Consider the following 16,862-nt stretch of genomic DNA (forward strand, 5'->3'; position numbering starts at 1 on the left):
TAACCTGCAGATGTCTGCAAACTCACTGAAACGGTCTAGGGTTTAGTTACCCCTTAAATAAAAATGTAATTGAGGTTGTGTGCTGATGTGCTCGAACTTAAATTAGACGCTAATTTGTTCAATGTATCTCATTCCCTTTTATTCTCCACACACTCTCTCTCTGGTATGCAGAAGAAGGGTCTGTTAATAGCCTGCCTGTGCCACGACCTCGACCATCGGGGTTACAGCAATTCATACCTACAGAAGTTTGACCATCCCCTGGCTGCTCTGTACTCCACCTCCACCATGGAGCAACACCACTTCTCTCAGACCGTCTCCATCCTACAGGTAGAGAGCTCCACTACCCAGAGCCACCTCATTGACAAGACAAAGCATAAGTGGCCATAGCTTATTATTATTACTATTATTATTTTTATTATTGTTATCATCTCAAAATTCTCATAAGTAAGCAAATGCAAGCAACGATGTGGAATATTTTGAATTTTTATTCGTTCATTTTGCTATTCAAGCAACAAATCTCAAAACTGTTGTATTCCAGGTTGACAGTAAGCGAACGCGAGTTGCTCATTGTTGGCAAAACGGCGCGGACGGTGACCGTTAGCGTGGCGGAAATGGGGTGCTTTGGGTTGCTTTGCTCACTCCTGGGCCTCTGTTGAATGAACGGATGAGCCCCGGTTATAATTCACAATGTGTCGACCCAAAAGAAAGATTTCTCTTGCGTTCTCAGAGGGGTCGATTCAGTTTTATCGATTTAAATTGATCGATTTAAAAAAAAAAAAAAAATTTTCATCAGACTCCAAATTATTTTTGTGACGCAAATGCAGATGCTTAACGTGTGTTAGCAGATGATGAAATACTATTTGTATTGCCTCTTTCATCACTCTTTCTCCCCTCGTATGTAGCAGGCAAGCTGTGCATGGGCTGTAGAACTGGTTTAGCAGACGGGGCACCACCTACGGATGACTTTCACACATGCGTGCATGCACAGCACAACTCATTCTTATGTGTTCGTCAAATTATTCAAATTGTTGCTATTAAAGCTTAAGGCCAGGCATGGGAGAGCATTGTAGAAAACTGAAGCTGAGATAAAACTAATTAACACTTGACCTCCACGAATGTAAACACGTTGGAACTGTTTTGATTTATTTGAACTGTCGCCATACTGTGATGACCGCGACGAGTGAAGAGACCTGCTGAGACATGCTGAAGTTATCGAAGGACGGTTTTCTGTTACTATAGACAATGTGTAATACCGGGACGTCCGGGTGGCGTGGCGGTCTACTCCGTTGCCTACCAACACAGGGATCGCCGGTTCGAATCCCCGTGTTACCTCCGGCTTGGTCGGGCGTCCCTACAGACACAATTGGCTGTGTCTGCAGGTGGGAAGCCGGATGTGGGTATGTGTCCTGGTCACTGCACTAGCGCCTCCTCTGGTCGGTCAGGGTGCCTGTTCGGGGGGAACTGGGGGGAATAGCGTGATCCTCCCACGCGTTACGTCCCCCCTGGTGAAACTCCTCACTGTCAGGTGAAAAGAAGCGGCTGGCGACTCCACATGTACCGGAGGAGGCGTGTGGTAGTCTGCAGCCCTCCCCGGATCAGCAGAGGGGGTGGAGCAGAGACCGGGACGACTCGGCCAAGTAAAACTGGGGAGAAAAGGGTGGGCGGGTGGAGAAAATGTGTAATACCAAGACATGCCATGCAAATTTAACTGTTAAACTTTCACCAGGAAAACACACACATGCTTATGAAATGTTTTGTTTTATCCATTTTCTATTATTAGTATTATTATTATTACTATAAACAATAATAGTAAAAAATGATATTTATTTATATATTATGTTTATATTTGATAATAATTATTATTATCCATGTTTATAACTGTTGCATTGAAACTGGCATTGGATGTAATGCCTGCATTTCATTCCTCAGACACCCGGGATGCCCCAGACGGGGGCTGGAGCAGACCGTTGGCTTTGCAGCCCTGTTGTAGTCTAGCTGAGCTGAACGCCTCATAAGTGGAGCTTTTGCTTTTTTATTGATCTCTTTGTTTACCATAGCTGGAAGGGCACAATATTTTCTCCAACCTGACTTCCAGCGAGTACGAGCAGGTGTTGGAGATCATCCGGAAGGCCATCATCGCCACGGATCTCGCCTTGTACTTTGGCAACCGACAGCAGCTGGCTGAGCTGCTGACATCGGGCGGTCTGGACCTCAACAACCACGGACACAGGTCAGGTCACGATCAGGTCAGGCTAGAACGGGTCCATTCAGTGGTACACCGGTTACCTCGGGGGGTGGGTGGGGGGGGTTTGCCAGGCTGATAGCGTCACACATTGACCTGTACGCATATGTAACACGTCAGGTTTTACACGACAGTCACTAACGAGGCTTGGTTTCCTTTCCGCACCTCCCGCCCCTTCCCCAGGGACCGCGTGATTGGTCTGATGATGACCGCCTGTGACCTGTGCTCGGTTACCAAGCTATGGCCAGTCACACGACTCACCGCCAATGACATCTACGCTGAGTTCTGGGCAGAGGTACAGTCAGAATGTTTGGAGCCTAAAGTAGGAGTTTGAGATTGTTGTTGCCTTTGCGCCTCCCTGTGCACAAAAGCGGTGGTGTTTCGCCGAAGAACGACTTCGTTTTGCATAAGAAACTCCCTCTTGGTGCAAAGGTCCCCCAGCACCCGTTGGTAGTCGGTGCTTGTGTTTTGAAGAGAAGAGTGTGAGACGTAGCGGTGTTCCGGAAACACGGCTGTTTTGGCTTCCGGGTAGCGTGGCGGTCTATTCCGTCGCCTACCAGCACGGGGATCGCCGGTTCGAATCCCCGTGTTGCCTCCGGCTTGGCCGGGCGTCCCTACAGACACAATTGGCCGTGTCTGTGGGCGGGAAGCCGGATGTGGTTATGTGGCCTGGTCGCCGCGCTAGCGCCTCCTCTGATTCGGTCGGGGCGCCTGTCCGGGGGGTAGGGGGTAGCGTGATCCTCCCACGCGCTACCTCCCCCTGGCGAAACTCCGTGAAAGGTGAAAAGAAGCGGCTGGTGACTCCACGCGTATGGGAGGAGGCATGTGGTAGTCTGCAGCCCTCCCCGGATCGGCAGAGGGGGTGGAGCAGAGACCGGGACGGCTCAGAAGAGGGGGGGGGGTAATTGGCCAGATAAAATTGGGGAGGAAAAAGGGGAAAGAAATCCAGAAAAGGAAATAGGGCTGATGGTAAAATATACAGCAGCAAGGTGATGTGGTGTATCAGCTGTGGCCACGGGTCCCGTCTGTGTGCTGTAAATTGCCTTTTTTAGATCTTGCAGGGAACCCGACCCAGACACGGGGGGTTTGGCGTCATTAACGCCGGTATCTAAATCTTCTCTCTGATGGTCTCGTTTGCTTATGTCCGTCACGTAGAGGCATCAAACCTGACCATCGTCAAGATGGAAACTCTAAAATCTGCTGTGGCGACCCCTGAAAAACAGGGATAACGCTGAAAGAAGAGGAAGGAGAAGGGATATAGGGGCGTGGAAATCCAAACGAGGCCGCTAAACAGTCGGGGGGACCTCGGTAGCAGCTTTAAGCTGGTTTTGGTGGAAGTCGTGGTGCCGCTGCAGTGATTCGTTTTGACTGACTTGTGCAGGGTTTGTCTGCTGTCCCGGTCAGACTATGAACTGTGACGACAAATACGATGTATTGAAGGAGTCGTATCTTCCCCTTGCTGTTTTTACCATAGGGAGACGAGATGAAGAAGATTGGACTGCAGCCCATCCCAATGATGGACAGAGATAAGAAAGATGAAGTGCCCCAGGGCCAAGTAAGACCCGACACTTAAAGCCAAACGTCTATCACTGGCTATCTGTTCGTCTCCGTCCCTCGTCCGTCTGTCTGTCTGCCTTTAAATGCTGCAAAATGACCTAAAGAAGGTGAACTCGGCGTTGGTCCGAGTGTTTAGGGGAGCGGGAAAGTTTTTGTGAGGCTATTTGTCGGGGAGATGTCAGGTGTCAGACAGCCGGCAAACAGAGCACCGTACCGAGCTCTCCGAAGGCGGCCGAGACTGACTTGCGGTTTAATAACCTGACAAAGTGTGAAGCACCCGATAAGAAATTTGTATAGCTCTCAATCACGGCCGCAGTCTCAGAAGGCTTTACATTTACACAGCGGAAATCAGGTAGATGCGGTAAATGTCAGTGGACGGTGCTCTGTATGCTCCCCCCCCTCCCCCCCCCCCCATCGATTCAGATGAGGAAAAGCCACACAGATGAAAACCTTTTCAGGGACAAAAAAACCACCAAAAAAACCACCACTCAGCCCCTACACTATGTCCAGGACATAGTGTAGGGGCTGAGTGGTGGGCCCGGTGGATAAATATGGCGACAGTTAGAAATAAAGTGCGTGATGAGAATCACATCATGACGCCGCCGAGTGATGGCGAAACGGGGCAAGGGAGGAAAAGCAGATGCAGCGGCAGCGCTACGTGCAGAAGTACACGAAGCCTCCTCCCCAAACCTCACATGCGGCGTCATCAAAAAGGAGCGAAGGGGCGTCCGGGTAGAGTGGCGGTCTATTCCGTTGCCTACCGACACGGGGGCTCGCCGGTTCGAATTCCCGCGTCACCTCCGCCTTGGTCGGGCGTCCCTACAGACACGATTGGCCGTGTCTGCGGGCGGGGAGCCGGATGTGGGTGTCGCTGCACTAGCGCCTCCTCTGGTCGGTCGGGGCGCCTGTTCAGGGAGGAGGGGGAACTGGGGGGGAACAGCGTGAGCCTCCCACGCGCTACCTCCCCCTGGGGAAACTCCTCACTGTCAGGTGAAAAGAAGCGGCTGGCGACTCCGCATGTATGGGAGGAGGCGCGCGGTAGTCTGCAGCAACTCCCAGGATCAGCAGAGAGGGGTGGAGGGAAGAAAAAAGGGGGGAAACCCCCCCCAAAAAATGGGGGGAAATGTACTTTGCTCTTTGTGACTATATAGCACTCTTTGCTAGGTCAACACTCAACAGCATATACACACACACACACACACACACACACACACCGGGGTATATATATATATATATATATATATATATATATATGTGTGTGTGTGTGTGTGTGTGAAATAACGGGTCCCACACAGCAGCAGAGCCAAACTAACACAGTGAAAACCCCCTTTAACCTCGGGTCAGTAATGGAGTTTGTGTGCCAGTGGGGGTCTCTATATCCAGCAGGGCTTCTAAACGGTGGACTAAGGGTAATGCAAAATCTTGACCAGCTCTTCACATTCGGAGAAAAGCTGCACACAAGTGGGGCAGAACTTTGCTCCACAGCCCTCGGGGGGAAGGAACCGCCCTGCCCCCGCACTCCTCATCCGTGAATAAACTATTATTAACACATATCAGAAAACCAGAGAGAATTGAAATCATGAGATGTGCGGCGCAGTCCTGATAATTTGGTAGTGTGTAATTACCAACTATTAATCATTGTATCTGAATTTATTTCTTAACCCCAAAGAGTGTTTTTTTTAAAAAATTTTTTTTTTATGTCCATTTCTAAAGGTTGGATTCTACAACGCTGTTGCTATTCCGTGTTATACGACGCTGTCGGAGCTGTTTCCTCCATCTTCTCCTCTCCTCAGAGCCTGCAGGTGAGTACCGGCGGAGAACCAGAGCTTCCTCGGCTGTCGGCCGCCTGTCCGTTTTGTGTCTGTTTCTTATAAAACACTTGGCAAAACGTGTACTGGCAAGCGAGGAGTCTCGCTGTGAGCCAGCTCGGTTGGGGTAGGGGTTTTTAACCAGCCCGTTATGAAGCGCTGCGGAAAGTGATTGTTTCCTCACCCGTCGTGCGCCGCGTCCTCGTGACGGTTTCTGCAGACGCACTCGTGTCTGAGAAAACAAGTGGACATTTGGGAGTATGATGGTAATCATCTATTCCAGTGTTTCTCAACCCAGTCCTCGAGGACCCCCCCCCCTATCCTGCAGATTTTCGTTGTAACCCTGCATAGGTAGCCCTGCTTGTACTTACTCGACCAATCATCTTGCAGCACTTAATCATGCAAGGTGTGCGACGTCTGACACAATTCGTTGCTGATTGGTTGAATAACTACAAACAGGTACCTATTCAGGGTTGCAAAGGAAATATGCAGGATAGGGGGTCCTTGAGGACTGGGTTGAGAAACACTGATCTATTCTGTTATTTTTTCATCTATTCAATCATTTGTTATTCAGTTTTTTTGTTGTTTAGTTTTTGTCATACTACTTACAACACCTGAAACGTTTTGCAAATGCACCCAATCCGGTTCCAGCCATGATAATAATACCCGGCCTTTTGATTTTCCCGTAGCCTTTTTTAATGCAATGAGCCCGTAACGTGCAGGAAGACCTGATCCCAGACTTGCTTAACTTCCCCTCTTTTGTAGCGCCCTCTAGCTCGTGAGTGGTCAGAGGGAGCCATTAGTGTAAGCCGTTTGGTGAGTTCTGCTGTCCTCGTGTTCTTCCGAGTCTTGCTGCAATAATGAAAGCTGTCAGTAGTCATCCAAACTGCGCTTTGGCGACACCTTGTGGCCGGAGTGTTTATATCAGCAAGAAGCCGTAGCGGCGGGTGGGGGTGGGGGGCAGTGGCGCCCCCAAGGGGTGGCCAGGGGTGGCCACGGCCACCCTGATACTATCCCCGCCCCCCCCCCCCGCTGGCCCCCCCCAGCCACGAGTGGCATATGCAGAATATGCTTCTGATTATGCAGAATATGCTTCTGTCTGATATTTTACATTAGGTGCTGTTCATTTAAATCAATAATGTATATTTTTCTTAACTCTCATATTGACAGTTTTCCACTAGCCTATACAGTATACTACAACAGCAGCATAGAATTCCCGAAATTCAGTCGTGGCTTTTGGTTTTGGTGTGCCACCCCAAGATTTTCAGTGGCCCCATTTTGCCCACCCCTATGAAAAATTTCTGGGGGCGCCAGTGGGGGGGGGGTAACGTTCTAGCCCGGTTTCGCCAGCGCGTCCTTCCAGAGGGGAGGAGCCGCGGAGCGCGCGTAAGAACGGGCCACGTGCCTCCTCACATTTACTACACCTTCCGTCTCGTGTCAGGCCGTCTTAAAGAGCTTCAGAGGGGTGTGGTAGCATCTGTGTACACTTTTATAATGAGTAAATTTGCTTCTAATGTCTCTTGCGGCCCAGCCAGTATTGGGTATTGTGCCGTGCCACCCCCTTTGCAAAACAGGAGTTTATTCAAGCGTGCTCTTAGTGCAGTGTTTCTCAACCGGGGGTCCGCGGACCCCTAGTGGTCCGTGGTGTAATTGCAAGGGGTCCGTGAAAATAAAATATCTTTTAAAAAAAAAAGATCCTATGACATTTATAGAAATAGGATTATTTTACTCAAATGTGACTGAGACCTTTATCTACCTAAACTATAAAGGGTAACAGGACTTTTTTCTCTAATTACATCTGTTTCACAAGTGTAATTTATCGTATTTTAATAAGAGATCTCGCTGCCGTTTGCGTTGTTAAAAGTTACTGCATTAAAATTCTGTTGTTACATATATCTGAAAGTTACTGAATACATATTCTGTGTTGTTACATATATCTGAAAGTTACTGAATACATATTCTGTTTTGTTACATATATCTGAAAGTTACTGAATACATATTCTGTGTTGTTACATATATCTGAAAGTTACTTCATAAGAATTCTGTTTTGTTAACTATATCTAAGTTACAACTGAAAGCTCTTATTTTTGCCCCAAAGAGTGAATAAATGCTATAATGCAATTTAAAATGCAGTTTCTACTGTTTCTATCAAATTGCAACCCCCCTCCCCCAAGATCAGGTGGAGGGGTCCTCAGGGTAGATCAAAAATACGCAGGGGGTCCAGGACCCCAAAAAGGTTGAGAACCACTGTCTTAGTGTACTTATTTTAAACTAAAAAATCAGCGAGCATGCTTTCAGGTTACTTTTTAAGTACTTATCAGAGATGTGCTAAATAAAAATATACTTAAGTATACTGCTGTTACACTGATATTAGATATACTAATATACTTGAGATATATGTGAACTTTACTTCATAAAATAAACTTCAAGAATACTTTTTACGTCTCCTCGCCATTATCATGTTCTTCTAAGTCCCTTTGCCAAATCAAGCTTGGTGTATGATCGGTGTTTTTGCAGCGTGCTGGGACGCCGTGCATCATGTTGGGTAAATCGAAGAGCATATGCATCACACATTAGACTCCTCCGGACGCCTGTTGAGTTTGAACACGCTCCCCGTACGGCTCCTTGACCGGAGATATTTCCAGAATCCTCCCTTCGCTTTCAAGCTAGACCGGTCGTCCGTTCAATTTTTTGAAGTTGTCGTCTTCATCTCCACCGCTCATTTATTTAATCGGGTGAAGTCGAAATGTTGCATCCGGGTAGGAGGAATGACACCTGGGTCTGGCAAGCCCATCCTTCGTGCCACGTCTCTGTGATTAGGGTGATGTCTTGTTGCTCGGGACGCGTCCCGTTCCCTGCTGGATGTGGGGGGGGGGGGCAGGGGTTGTAAGCGCTCAAGAAAGACTGTATAATTGTTTGCATTGAGCGAAGAGGCCATGACTTTTTGAAGATTCGATGAATTTAACAATTTATGACATCTGTAATCAGTGAATAGTTACATTTTCACATGGATAAGATTTGTGAAGTGCATTTCGATATAAAAAAGTACTCATCCTTTGATTTATTTTGAGTCCTAGTGTGTGTGTGTGTGTGTGTGTGTGTGTGTGTGTGCACATATAAATATTTATAACGTATTAGCGGGATGCTCTTCCTTTGTGCGTAGCTGCGTCTATGTGTGTTTATGCCTGTAGCTGCATTGGGGGTCCGCCTGTTCGTTTTGCCTTCACGTTCGTGCATCTGTGCGCGGGTGTGGCCGAGGGCACCGGGGTTTGTTGGTCTGCGTGTGCATGCGTGCACGTATCACCTTCTGCATTGGGGTGGGGGGGGGGGGGCGGGGGTGTTTGTCAAGCTCACATTGCACATTGGCTTCCCCCGCTGGGTAACCCGGTGCTTCTAAAGCCTTCGCGGCCTTGATCTGTAGGGAATGTAAACAGAGTGAGCAGAGCAGTATGGAAGCTTGGCCCCTACGTCAGCACCGGGGCTCTGGACTGCTCTGGGTGGGCAGCGGGCCTAGACGCTCTGGAGCCCGGCTTGTTGTGGGATCAGCCACAGACGTGTAAACTACATCAGGCTAGCTAATTGAATGGAATGGCCGAAAGGGCTGCGCATTCTGTGTGAGTGTGTGTGTGTGTGTGCGCACGTGTGCGCGTGCGAGGCATCTGGGTGGAGTGGAGAAGTACACCTTGATACAACCTACATAAACTAGAACGACCAAGGCCGTCATTTTGACGGCGTTGATTTTTCAGTTTAATAACTTTGTGAGAAAAAATATATATACAGACCTGCCGCTCCATGAATGATCCTGAAATTGGATATATTTGAATTAAAATGGGTTCTAGATCAATTGCAAATCAAGCTATGATAAGATCGATCTAAAACGACCATGAGCGCTCAAAATGGCCGCGCGTAATTTGCGCGTCATCGTGCGCGTCATGCCACTATTTATGACGTCTTTTGGTCGCGTCGTTTTCTTCACCGAGTTCGTTGCTCCGTCCTGGAAACACGCTAGCGCCCTCCAGTGGAGAGAAATAGTCTAAACTTGATTTTTGATGATGCCCAACATGTCTGGTTACAGACGCACCATGACTACCACCGAGGCGCTGCAGTGTTTACAGGCGCTGGACAGCGGCCATTTTGAATTGTTTGAAAAATAGTATTAAAGTTGTTAAAATGTTCATTTGGGTGTCAGTCGTTTCCTAACAGACGTAGTAACATATGCAATTCATTAATATCTCAATTGGGTGTTTATCTTGACAGAATACAGAGTTTAAACACCGTGGCGGTCAAAATGACCGCCTACGGTCGTTATAGTAGTTTTTAAGTTCCTGTCGTTGTCTGGGACTGTTTCAGTATATATTTTTTTACATTTCAGGTTTTATAGGCCTTGTTATGTTTGTTAGAGTAGCAGCACGTGTTTTCCGTTTTTGTTTTTCAGGTAATATTTTCACTTTTTCAATTTTGCTATTCAAGTCCGACCACGTCTCTCTGAAGTTTAAATTGTTTACAAATAGTATTGTAGTTGTTAAAATGTTAATTTGGGTGTCAGTCGTTTCCTAACAGACATACAATGCATTCGTATCTCAATTGGGTATTTTTTTTGTTTGTATCTTGACAGAATATAGAGTTTAAAAACCGGCGGTCATTTTGACCACCCATGGTCGTTTTAGGTAGGCGTGAAATCCCGGTCGTTCTAGTGTTGAAGTGCGTGAGCAGCAGTGTGCATTGCACGGTTGCTTTTTGTCAGAATGCGTTGTTTATTGGTGTAAACTACTAATAAGACACGTTAGCCCCTAGCTAACAGGTCTGACCCTTTAGCCGAGCGGTTAGTGATGTCGCCTTGTGGTGCAGGACACCCCGTGTCGAATCCCGCACCGGGCAAGAAATTAACCGGTTACACTGGTGGCAGCGGTGGGAACCGGAAGTGTGCAGATCCTCAGAAGTCTCTTCGGAGCGCGGGAAGAACAAAGCGCGAGGGCGCGCTTCCGGGAGAGGGTGACGACTGTAAACTACTAATAAGACACGTTAGCCCCTAGCTAACGAGTCTGACCCTTTAGCCGAGCGGCTAGTGACGTCGCCTTGTGGTGCAGGACACGCCGTATCGAATCCCGCACCGGGCAAGAAAATAACCGGTTACATTGGTATGGCTGTTGTTCATGTCAAGTTTTTTTATATTTGCCTTAATGTTCACTTCAGTGTTTTGCGATTTTGTTACTTTTCCCAGGCGTTCAATGGGAAGAAATCTCCGTCGCTTTAGACTCACACTCAGCTCGAAAATAGCGTTTCTGTCTTTTTTTTCTTTTTTCTTTTTTTGTTTTTGTTTTTAATCCGATGCACACCGATGTCGAAGTAAACTGGGACACCCTTATGAGCCTAACCCATGTGAAGCTAGACGATCGGTCTGTATCTGTTTTCATGGAATAAGAAATATGAATGGTCATCAGCAGCATTGGGCGACAGTGTTTTGCGGCGTGATGGTGATTCAGCAGTCTGTGGCCTTGGCGCGCAAGCGGAGCTGCTGATGTAAAAAAAAGGAAAAAGTGAGAGAAGCGGAAGAGAGACCGCTGTGCTGAGCTCTGACATCTCTATTAAGGGCACCAAACTCCTCAGCATATATCGTATGAAATAGCCCTGGTGTAGAGGAGCTCAAGCAGGAGTCGTGACAACTTTCTCTTTCGGCTACACAACGTGCACCATTTATTCCTTCCACCATTACAACAACAACAAAAACCCGCGCAGCGGAAGTGTGTCGCTGTAAACCCGAACCGAGGAAACAGCAGCTGTAAACTAACGTTCCTACCAGCTCAATAAGGGGAATTATGTATCCCCATAACCACTACACTGGCCAATTATTTTCAATTTTAAGACTGTTTATCTAAATTTGATGGCACAAATTAACTGTTCTGTCAACACAGAAGGACATTTTTGGCAAATGTTTTCCCTTATTATGGTAACCTTAGTTACTGTACACAGTAACAGTCGAAATTGGGAGGTGTACCCGCAAAAAACCCCCCAGAAAAACACAAGGCGCTGTCTGATGACGTTGCCATGTATGTTTTAAAGGTACATTTCCCAATTTCGACTGTCGAAATAGGGAAATGTAAAACACACTCGATGACGTCATCAGAAAGTGCCTTGTATTTTTTTAAAGGTACGTTTCCCAATTTTGGCTTTGTTCATGTCGTCATTTCCCAATTTCGAAATGTTTCCCAAACATTTCCCAATTTCGACTTCGTTCGTGTCATGTCGTTTCGAGTTTGTTCATGTTCGACGTTGTTCATGTCAACACATTTAGCTATTATTTCATTTAGACGTTTATATGTGTAATATTTAAGTTGTTATATCATGTCCCCTTTGCCTACGAGTGAATATTAGTTCCCACCTGCCGTTGTTTAGGTGGGGACAGTGATGAGTGTCACACAGAGAGGGGAAATAATATGTGCGGTGAGGGTGGTGAACTCCGGGAGAGTGAAGGGATCGTCTCTACCGTCTTGCCGTGTTGGTGTAAATCCAAAATCTACTCCCATATTATTTTCACAATGTGTGTGTGTGGGGTGTTAGTGTAGATAGCGGGACCGAAAACTAAAGCATTTATGATCCTAATTCTTTTTGGAGGTGGTAGGTATTGTCTCAGAGAGTACGGGAAAAATCCCAGACAGTTAAAATTATGCATAATTATTATGCATAAATATGCAAAATATGCATTTTTCTAAAAATTGCTAAAAAAAAAAAAACACTTTTCTCGGCATTTCAGATGATTCTGAGCATCTTTGATTTTTTCACCTATATAAAAAACATTTCTGGGACTTGGAAATGTTTTGGCATTATGCAAAATATGCATTTTTGCAAAAATGCACTTATGATCCTAATTTTTTTTGGAGGTGGTAGGTATTGTTCCAGAGAGGACCAGAAAAATAGCATAAAATTAAAATAATTATGCATAATTATGCATAATGATGCAAAATATGCATTTTCTAAAAATGGCTAAAAAACTACTTTTCTCGGCATTTCAGATGATTCTGAGCATTTGGGGGGAGGTAGTTGGAGGAGGGGGGTAGGTTTAGGGGCAGGGGGAAGGCGGTTAGCTGGCAGGATGAAGAGGAGGGAGATTTAGACGGGTGGAGAACCAAACCGCTACATTGTAGCGGGGTTCTTCTAGTCAACTCCCATATTTTTGTAATGTGTGTGTGTGGTGTTAGTGTGTGTGTGTGTTGGTTAGTGTAGATAGCGGGACCGAAAACTAAAGCACTTATGATCCTAATTCTTTTTGGAGGTGGTAGGTATTGTCTCAGAGAGTAAGGGGAAAATCCCAGACGGTTAAAATTATGCATAATTATGCATAAATATGCAAAATATGCATTTTTCTAAAAATGGCTAAAAAAACACTTTTCTCGGCATTTCAGATGATTCTGAGCATTTGGGGGGAGGTAGTTGGAGGAGGGGGGTAGGTTTAGGGGCAGGGGGAAGGCGGTTAGCTGGCAGGATGAAGAGGAGGGAGATTTAGACGGGTGGAGAACCAAACCGCTACATTGTAGCGGGGTTCTTCTAGTATTGAAATAAAGACACAAAGAGAAAGTGTAGCCCGCTTATGAACCACACGCCAGCAGAACCGGGGGGCAACGACCGGGACTGCTCGGAAGAGTGGGGTAATTGGCTGGGTACAATTGGGGAGAAAAACGGGGGGGGGGGGGTTCTTGCATGCAGAGTTTGTAACGGGGGTGTTTGTGTTTTCAGGGAGAACCTGAGCCAGTGGGAGAAGATAGTGCGAGGAGAGGCGGAAGACATCGTGCTGAGGCCTTTGAACCCTGTGGACAGCAGCCGGCCGAGTGATTCGGGACCCATCAAGGTTGACAACTAACTTGCCGGAGTCTCCAGCCCGCTGCAGAATACGCCCGGAGTCAGGCCACGGACCGCGTCTGTCCACGGGGCGGGACCCAGGTCCCGTGTTGGCGGGGAGCGGGGAGCATACGGACAGAAACCACGACTGAAATTTGAACACACACGGTTACCTCACTGGGTGACAAATGTGTCAACATCGATAGTTTCGCCGAACCCAGAGACTGACGGACAACACGGGGGGGAGGGACTCTAACCCGCAACCCCGTGTCTACACAGCTGCGAGATGGAGGGATCTGGTCAAACGAACTTCTCCGTGTGTGCAGTTTTTTTTTTGGTTGTTTATTTGGTTGTCTTGTGTTATTTTATTGTGTTATTTTTTAATTTGACTCCAGCTGGTTTCTTTCATGGACTTGTATTTGCAAAGGCCTTACAATCTGAACCTTTCACAGGCTAGGAAATGTGAAATCTTGACTGTTGTCAGTTCAGGTTTTTTTATTTTGAAATGGTACTGTGTTTGCCTCCCATGGTAGATGTGTGTCGTACGCGTACTACCACCACTCCGGAGGTTTTCAACCAGACAGAAGGAATGTTTAGAGCAGACGCGTGTCGCGAAGCCGTCACGACGAGAAGGTGGTCGCCGGACATGTTTTCGATTACTTTAGAGCAAAAATCGTTTGCGGTACTTGAATAAAAGACATACAGCCTATTCTACGTGGAGACTGTGGAAAACACCCCCCCCCCCCCCCGCAGTGTGTTGTGCAGAACCCAAATGAACTGTGACGGGAGGAGTTAGATAATGTCAACACTCGGCGGAGTCACACGAGAGTCACAATGTTCCATCCAGAAGTGGCCCCCGTAACGCCGCCTGTGGCCCCTGGGGTTTGAGGAACCTGCTGCATAAATCAGCTTTTGAGCGTCTGATTAGTAGAACCTTACTTTGGGCTGGGTGTCTGTTTTTAACACACAGGCAGAGTTCACACAGGGCAAAAAAAGCAAGGCACACACACACACACACACACAGTCAGTGATCATCTGTAGCGATCATTAACTGGATGCCTGTACTCCACAGTGTTTAACCTCCAATAACCTTTAAGATTACTTGAAACAAGGGTGCGCTTGTTTCAAGTAATTCAGTTACCCTTCGTTTGTCATTAATAACGTTGTCGACACGGTTAATTGAGTTAACCTTCAAAGAAAGATGCTGCATGAGTCGCTCACGAAAACCCTCAACAATGAACAATCCATAACCCGGTTCACATGTGATGCAGACGTGACAGATTCGCGCCGTATTAGTCAAACAAATGGAGGGCAGTGCAGTTAGTAAAACCCCGACCGGGGAGCAAACCGGGGAGCCCACTAGTCCACCGTGCCGTGCCGTTTTTGACTTTTACCGGCTTATTCAAAGGAAGCAGTAATGAGCCGACATGTTCCCATAGTTCTTGGCCTTCGCAGCAGCCACTCGACGTCGAAGGCCCCTTCGATCGGTGAACTTGCACACATCGTCACGGAAACCGTCCTCACGGCCCTTTAGCTAAGGAACCCGAGGGTCATCTAAGATGAATAGACGAATGTGTTTGCGCACAAATGTCGAGACGTGTATTCTGCAAGTCCTTGTTGGTGTGAGTAGACCATTTGAAGTTTGAACAAAGAAAAAGTGCCCTATCTGCTTCCCCCGGCCTTTACGCGGAGGTCATTTGAAGGGGTTTATTGTAAACTCTTTTATTCTTTTAAGCTCTTCCAGAAAACAACATTTTGCCTTCCCCCCCCCACTGCAGCCAACGTTGTCCCGCCGAGATATTTGTTTAACCTTTCGGTACCGTGGCCCCAGGTGTGTGAATGTACATTTTGATGAATGTTTTGACGACTGCAAATTGCTGGTGGTGGGCATGTGGTTTAGTTAGTTAGTACGCCATCGGTTTCCACAAATAAGCTCTTGTCTTACTTTTGAGAACTGCTTCCAGTGACCTTCCAACCAAGAGCAACAACAGCATCGACACGCATGCACCTAAACTGACGTTTATATATGATTTTGCATATACGGTAAAAGGTGTGTCCTGTTGCACATGCTAGACATTGGCTTGTACAGACTTAAGATGTATGCTCTGACGGTGCTAAACTGAATGACAGTCATGCACTTTCTGAGTCTGTGTGCGCGAGAGAGAGCGAGAGAGAGCAAGAGAGAGAGAGAGAGCTTTGGACTTTTTCTCCCCACCTCTAACCCCACTTTGAAACATGGAGAAATCCATGGCGTTGCACTGTCCCTTTTTACTTTTCAGCACCAGTTATATCTCATTGTCTGCACTATGTTTAGCTTAAGACTATTATCCTTATTATTATTATTATTATTGATATTATTACTATTGTTATTTTTCTTAGAATTAAATTTAAATTAACTTATATTTTTATACAAAAAAAGAACTGTTGCCCTTTTTGTTTTGTACAAAATGAACATTAAGATAAAACAGTCTAGACAGGACACTGTTACCCAGATTAACTGAGGAATGTCTCCACTGTAAAACGTTAAGAGAAGTAGCCCTAAAGACTTTTATTAAATACCTGAAAAAACACGTGTTTTCATTGTTTTGTTTTTGTTTTGTCTTGACTGCAGTGCTTGCATAGATGTATCCCTGTTCCCCCTGATGTTTAGATATATCCCTGTTCCCCCTGATATTTAGATATATCCTGTTCCCCCTGATGTTTAGATGTATCCCTGTTCCCCCTGATGTTTAGATATATCCCTGTTCCCCCTGATGTTTAGATGTATCCCTGTTCCCCCTGATGTTTAGATATATCCCTGTTCCCCCTGATATTTAGATATATCCTGTTCCCCCTGATGTTTAGATGTATCCCTGTTCCCCCTGATGTTTAGATATATCCCTGTTCCCCCTGATGTTTAGATGTATCCCTGTTCCCCCTGATATTTAGATATATCCTGTTCCCCCTGATGTTTAGATGTATAGCTGATCCCCCTGATGTTTAGATGTATCCCTGATCCCTCTGATGTTTAGATGTATCCCTGATCCCCCTGATGTTTAGATATATCCCTGATCCCCCTGATGTTTAGATGTATCCCTGATCCCCCTGATGTTTAGATATATCCCTGATCCCCCTGATATTTAGATATATCCTGTTCCCCCTGATGTTTAGATGTATAGCTGATCCCCCTGATGTTTAGATGTATCCCTGATCCCCCTGATGTTTAGATGTATCCCTGATCCCCCTGATGTTTAGATGTATCCCTGATCCCCCTGATGTTTAGATGTATCCCTGTTCCCCCTGATATTTAGATATATCCTGTTCCCCCTGATGTTTAGATGTATAGCTGATCCCCCTGATGTTTAGATGTATCCCTGATCCCTCTGATGTTTAGATGTATCCCTGATCCCCCTGATGTTTAGATGTATCCCCGATCCCCCTGA

General features: G+C 46.5%; 1 protein-coding gene across 1 annotated transcript in view; it reads left to right on the plus strand.

Moving 5' to 3' along the window:
* The window catches only part of pde10a (phosphodiesterase 10A), a 56,272-nt gene extending 40,277 nt beyond the window's left edge, over window positions 1–15,995 (plus strand). The window contains exons 17-22 of the mRNA XM_056291679.1: window positions 172–327; window positions 2,058–2,230; window positions 2,426–2,537; window positions 3,717–3,797; window positions 5,513–5,601; window positions 13,339–15,995. Of these exons, the coding sequence (XP_056147654.1) occupies window positions 172–327; window positions 2,058–2,230; window positions 2,426–2,537; window positions 3,717–3,797; window positions 5,513–5,601; window positions 13,339–13,462 (735 nt within the window). The 3' untranslated portion in view covers window positions 13,463–15,995. The remainder of the gene's footprint in view (window positions 1–171; window positions 328–2,057; window positions 2,231–2,425; window positions 2,538–3,716; window positions 3,798–5,512; window positions 5,602–13,338) is intronic.
* Window positions 15,996–16,862: the final 867 nt, after the last annotated feature.

This window comes from Lampris incognitus, chromosome 13 (genome assembly GCF_029633865.1).
Source record: "Lampris incognitus isolate fLamInc1 chromosome 13, fLamInc1.hap2, whole genome shotgun sequence".
Classification (NCBI taxonomy): domain Eukaryota; kingdom Metazoa; phylum Chordata; class Actinopteri; order Lampriformes; family Lampridae; genus Lampris; species Lampris incognitus.